Below are 6,067 nucleotides of genomic sequence, written 5' to 3' on the forward strand. Positions count from 1 at the left end.
TCATAATAAAGATGCCCTTCAAACAGTGACTGCAATTCATACCTGAATAATCAAGTGTCTGTGTTTGGAATTTAAAGATGCAAATGATATTGTCTTTTAGTTGCCCTGGGTATCAAGAAAATTATCCTTCAAAAATGTAGTACATGACTGCTCAAATTTGAGTATGACTGAAGTGAATTAGCCATCACAATCTGGATGGAAAATACTACTTTGTCATCACATACAAAGCTGCACAGGCTGCCAATAGTGGAGGCACATTGTTAGAAAAATTATGTTTTCTTTTAAATGATTCTATGCTAGTAAATATGTAGGGTGCTTTTAAAATCCCAAAACACTAAACTCCTAAATAGTATTAAACTGTGAATTTTGTTTTCAAAGCTTGATCAACAAGGAGAAAATTGTAATGGTAAGCAGACACAAAAACACACTGAAATCAGAATACTCATATATAGAAGATGGCTGCTTCAACTATATTTACATGTTTAAAATACAAAAGAATTTCCATCTGTCCCGAAGCTGTCTGTATGTAGCACCAGGGAAGGAACTTAAGGACAGTTCTGACCATAGCCTCAGTGTAGAACAGAAGAAGAAACCCAGGGATATGCTCATTGCCATCACTCAACAAGAAACTGCTCTTGAAAAACGGCCCCTGGAAACCGGCAGTACACGAGTGGCCACTGCTCAACAAGACACCGGCCTTCAAGGCAGACCCCGGACGCGGAACAACGCTGAACCTGCCGCTACTTGATGTTGCGGATGACCCTCCTACAGTGGCTGGTTTTCATCTCCGCCAATGCTTGCTCCAGCTGCTGGACCAGATGAAGCAGGGTGGCCGGGTCCGTCTGCACAATTCTGGTGCTGTGGCCTCCGTTCTGATCCAGGTGCAGCTTCAGGGTCACTGATGGTTTAATCTGCTGCCTGAGGCTTCTGCTGGCAAGCTGGATTGTCCATGGAAAAAGCACAGTAACAAGTGAACACTGCCTGAACACCTCATACAAAACTCAAAACATAAAGTGACAAGCTTCAAAATGAAAAGCAAACCTTAAACTCTCTAGAGAAAAATAAGAATACAAATGATGCCTATGGTTTGGAAAACTTTCTTAAACATGGTACAAAAGGCACAAACCATAGAGACAAAACTAATTAGTTTAAGGTTGCATTAATATATTTTCTTCCTTAAAGTCAATCCAAACTGGAAGAAGCTATTTAGCAACACTCATGAAACAAAGAAGTCAGTACCCAGGGTGTACAACAAATTCCTGAGGCCCAGTATCAGGGCTGGGCCTCACTTGTAATGCTGATGGTGTAGCAAAGACCTCAAACTCTGCATAAATGCATCTATGCTTTTGTGTGTTTGTGATATTTATTTATATGTATGTGTGCGTGTTTCTTTGTACATATATAAATAGGCTGGCCTCGCGCTCCTGGCCTCAAGAGGTGCTGTCTCAGACTCCCAGGTAGTGGGACTCATGGCGCAAGTTTCTATGCCTGGTTCCTCCTCTTATTTATGGCTTTAAAAATAGAGAAATTTTTTTTTTTGTGCTAATCCTGATCCTGGGGCTTGAACTCAGGGCTGGGGCCCTGTCCCCTGATACTTTTGCTCAAGGCTGGTGGTCTACCAATTGAGCCACAGCTCTACTTCTAGCCTTTTGTTGGTTAGTTGGAGGTAAGAGTTACATGGACTTTCTTGCTCTGGCTATCTTCAAACTGCGTTTCTCAGATCTCAACCTCCAGAGTAGCCAGGATTACAGGTGTGAACCACTGGCACTCAACCTCAAAGTGAGTCTTTAACTACATTTTCTATACAAGAAGCAAGAAATGTTTCTTCTGCTTCTCCCTACTTTAACCGTTTTTTACTAAAATAAATCCTTGATAAAACTTGAAAAAAATAAGCTAAAAGATGAATCTCACAAAAATAATGTGAGAGGAAGACATGAAGTATCTGTATTTATGTTGCTGGGGATGAATGCAGGGCTAGACAAGTACTCTCAAACTTCACCCCCACGAAGCATGCACAGGATCACTGCGCGTGTACTCTGTGTGTGCGTGCGTGTGTGTGTGTGCGCGCAGGGAGGGGCAAGGCCAGCAGGTCTATGCACTGGAAGGCAGGATTAAAGGAGAACATGCCTTGGCCGGCAGGAGGGCATGGGTCCTGTCTGGTCCCTTCCATCTGTGACAACTCATCCGGCTGCACTGGACTGTTTATTTCCCTTTGTATGTGCTACACTGCAAGAGGAAACCTGCACACCTTTCTCCTTACCCCAAATACCTATTTCTTAAAAACTACACAAGTGAAATAGCTGAACACATTGAAAACAAAGGGAAACAAACTACTGTAAATATCTGAAAAAGGACATTAAATCAAAGTTTCCAACCAGAATTTGGTTAGGGTAGTCAAGAATACAATAAGCATGGCTAACTCTTAAACAATCTGTATCTTATGTCAGGTTGAAAAAGCCGTACCTGGGCTGGGAAGGTGGCTCAGTGGTAGAGCGCTTGCCTTGCATGCCTGAGGCCCTGGGTTCGATTCCCCAGCACCACATAAGCAAAAAGAAAAAAGCCGGAAGTGGCACTATGGCTCAAGTGGTAGAGTTCTAGCCTTGAGCTGAAGAGCTGAGGGACAGTGCCCAGGCCCAGAGTTCAGGCCCCACAACCGGACCCCCCAAAAAAAAAAAAAAAAGCCGTACCTGTACATCCAATCTCCATTCAAGGCTATGGTAGCTGGGCAGCGCCGGCGCCAGTTCACTCAGAATATTTCTGATCTCCTTTCTGTTGTCCAGATAAAGCTGAAGCAGTAATTTGTTCAACTCTTCAGAGAATCCCAGAACAAAAACAGAATCTTGGAAATCCAGTTCAGAAATCTAAAGTGAATTGAGTTTAACAGAGTATCAAGATTTATTTTTGTCCAGTAAATGCTGAAATACACTGGAGAACTACACACTTAAGAGGGACATATTAAATTGTAACCCCCTTGTACAATCTTTAAAGTTCAGAAAAAGAGTAAAAAATACAAAAGAGGTGTACATGGATATCCCATAATTTATTTGCCTACAAGATTCCTTATAGTTAAAAGGAAACCACAGCCTATTCTTCCAAAATCTGACTTAGTGATACATGCAAACACTTAATTGCCCATGTAATACTAGCTGTTCAGGAGGCTGAGACCCGAAGACCTAGCCAGAAAGTCAGTGAGACTCTTATCTCCAATTAAACATTAAAAGCAGGTTAGAGCTGTGGCACAAGTTGTAGTCTTAAGCAAAAAAGCTAAGGGACAGCACCCAAGCCCTGAGTTCAAACTCTGGTCCCACCACGCACACATGCACACACAGAATCCAGGTTAATCAAAGCAGTCAGCAGAAGCCCTTACCATAAGCTTTGAGCTCTCTGTGAGGAGGTATGTTAATCCTTCCACCCCATGCTGGATGGTGTCACTACTCACATTGAGTTTTCCTAAGAAAGAGAAGTGAAAGTGGACACATTTTTGTGTATTCTCTTTCCTGTTACTCAAGCTACATTTAAAAGTAAATACTTTCAGGTACTCCTGTGTTTTCAAGCCCTGCAATGAAGGAGACTAAGTTGGGCGAGTCTCCTCTCCCCTTCAGATGCTGTCAGCATTTCCTTCCTAGGAACCATGACAACATGCAGAGTGAAGCACAGTTCCAAGCCAGCATTCCTTTACTAGCCTGGCAGAGGAGGAACTTGACTTCACCCCCAGGCCACAGTCCTCCAGGGAAAACACACTACAGCAAAAGAAAGCTCCCCACAGCCCAACCAGCTAGCCACAGCCTTCACACAGTATTTTACTAAGCATCACAGCACTCCTGCAAGGCAGATGATACTAGGTTTACTTATTTTGTACCAGTACTGGAGCTTGTACTCTGGACCTCTCAGATGCTCAGTTTCTTTTGTTCATGACTGGTGCTCGACTCCTTGAGCCACAGCTCCATTTCCAGCTTTTTTGCTGGTTAACTGGAAGTTAAGAGTCTCTAGGATTTGTCTGCAAGGCAGGCCTCAGATCTCAGCCTCCAGAGTAGCCAGGATTACCGGCTCAGGGCACCAGTGCCTTTTTAAGTATGAAGAACCTGATGTAAGGGACTATTAGAAGACGTGCTGACATGCTCCACCCCCCCTCCGCCCCCAGCCACTTGGGGGACCAGAGCGATGGCGGCCTGACAGAAGATCACCACGGAGGGTGACCTCCTGTGACAGGAGCAAAACCCGGGGCTCATAAGCCACTCCCTCTCCGGCCAGAGAATGGCCAGCAGCGCGCACTGCCTGCGGGCCTGCCCCCCCCCCGCAGCTCCCCCGCAGCCCCCCCCCGCGCCGGCGGGCCTGCCCCCCCGCAGCTCCCCCGCAGCCCCCCCCGCGCCGGCGGGCCTGCCCCCCGCAGCCCCCCGCAGCCCCCCCGCGCCGGCGGGCCTGCCCCCCCCCCCCGCGCCGGCGGGCCTGCCCCCCCGCAGCTCCCCCGCAGCCCCCCGCGCCGGCGGGCCTGCCCCCCCCCGCAGCTCCCCCGCAGCCCCCCCCGCGCTGGCGGGCCTGCCCCCCCCCCGCAGCTCCCCGCAGCCCCCCCCCGCAGCACAGCCCCCCGTCCGGCCCGCAGGCCCGCTCCCTCTTACTGGCGGCGCCGTCGTACACCTTGGGGTTCGTCCCCCGCCGCAGGAACTCCACGGCGATGCGCCCGAACTCGGCGACCACTGAAAAGCAAGCGGGAAGGTGAGCGCGGGCGCCCGCGCCCCCCGGCGGCCGCGCCTCCCCGCGCCCCGCGCTCACCCGCGCGGTCCACCCGCGGCAGGAAGGCCAGGTGCGCCCGGTGCTCCGCGGACAGGTCCAGCAGCATCTCGGCCGCTCCGCGCCGCCCGCCCGCCCGCGCGCACTTCCGGCGGCCCGCCCGCGCACTTCCGGCGCGGCCCGGCGGAGGCAGGCTCCGGCGTGGCGCCGCGTCCCGGCTCCCCGCGTTCCGGCTCCGGCCGGCTCCCCGCGTCCCGGCTCCCCGCGTCCCGGCTCCCCGCGTCCCGGCTCCGGCCCGGCTGGCTCTCCGGGGACGGAGCCGCCGCGGGGGCCGGGACGGCCGAGGCCCGCACCCCAGCCTCCAGCCTCCAGCCTCCAGCCCGCCCCGCGCAGGGCCGCGGGCCGCGGCGGCAGTGCGCTGCCAACCCGAGACTGCGGGAGGCCCCGCGCTCCCCGGAGCTCCCCAAACCCAGCTGCGGGGCCCGAGGAGAGAGAGGGAAAGAGTGGGAATAGGGAGGGAGGAAAGGCGGGGGGGGGGGGGGGCAGAGAGACAGAGACTGACAGAGAATAGAGACGGACACGGAGACAGACAGAGAACAGAGACAGACACAGACAGAGAACAGAGACAGACAGAGACAGAGAGACAGACACAAAGACAGAGAGACATACAGAACAGAGACAGAGAGACAGTCAGAGACAGAGAGAGAACAGAGACACAGAGACAGGCAGAGAGACACAGAGAGAGATACTGAACCAGTGAAGCTTCCAGAAGAAAGTGTAGGAAGGTACCTTCCCGAGTCCGGGGTAGGTAAGGAATTGTCAGAGCCCAGAGGCTCACACCTGCAATCCTAGCTATTCCGGGGGCTGAGGTCAGAGGACCTCGGTTCAAAGCCAGCCCATGGACAAAGCCTGTGAGACTTCGTTTCTAACATGACCTGCAGAAAGCAGGGCTGGAGGTGTGGCCCAAGGGGTAGGGGACCGGCCAAAAGCCAGCCAAGTGAGCTCCAACATCACCAAAAAAAGTATTAATAGAAAGGAAACAGGCCGGGCGCGGTGGCTCACGCCTGTCATCCTAGCCATTCGGAGGCTGAGATCTGAGGATGGCAGTTCAAAGCCAGCCCGGGCAGGAAATCCCGTGAGACTCTCACCTCCCATGAACCACCAGAAAACCGGAAGTGGTCTGTGGGTCAAGTGGTAGAGCACTCACCTTGAGCTGAAGAGCTGAGGGACAGCGCCCAGGCCCAGAGTTCAAGCCCCATGACCGACAAAAAGAAAAGAAAAAAGAAAGGAAACAAAGCATGGACGATAAAAACAGTAACTTGTACTTAAATCTAAAACC

At 51.5% G+C, this 6,067-nt stretch overlaps 1 protein-coding gene across 1 annotated transcript; it reads right to left on the bottom strand.

The window, feature by feature from the left end:
* Window positions 1-447: 447 nt before the first annotated feature.
* Commd2 (COMM domain containing 2) lies at window positions 448-4,873 on the bottom strand. The gene is made up of 5 exons (XM_042665666.1): window positions 4,771-4,873; window positions 4,617-4,694; window positions 3,368-3,450; window positions 2,688-2,861; window positions 448-938 (listed from the first exon to the last, which is right to left on the bottom strand). Exons 1-5 carry the CDS (start codon window positions 4,835-4,837, stop codon window positions 741-743), a joined length of 600 nt encoding a protein of 199 aa, XP_042521600.1. The 5' UTR covers window positions 4,838-4,873; the 3' UTR covers window positions 448-740.
* Between the last annotated feature and the right edge of the window lie 1,194 nt (window positions 4,874-6,067).

The sequence above is a fragment of the Dipodomys spectabilis genome, unplaced genomic scaffold (assembly GCF_019054845.1).
Source record: "Dipodomys spectabilis isolate Male_0828 unplaced genomic scaffold, ASM1905484v1 ptg000340l, whole genome shotgun sequence".
NCBI classification, from domain to species: domain Eukaryota; kingdom Metazoa; phylum Chordata; class Mammalia; order Rodentia; family Heteromyidae; genus Dipodomys; species Dipodomys spectabilis.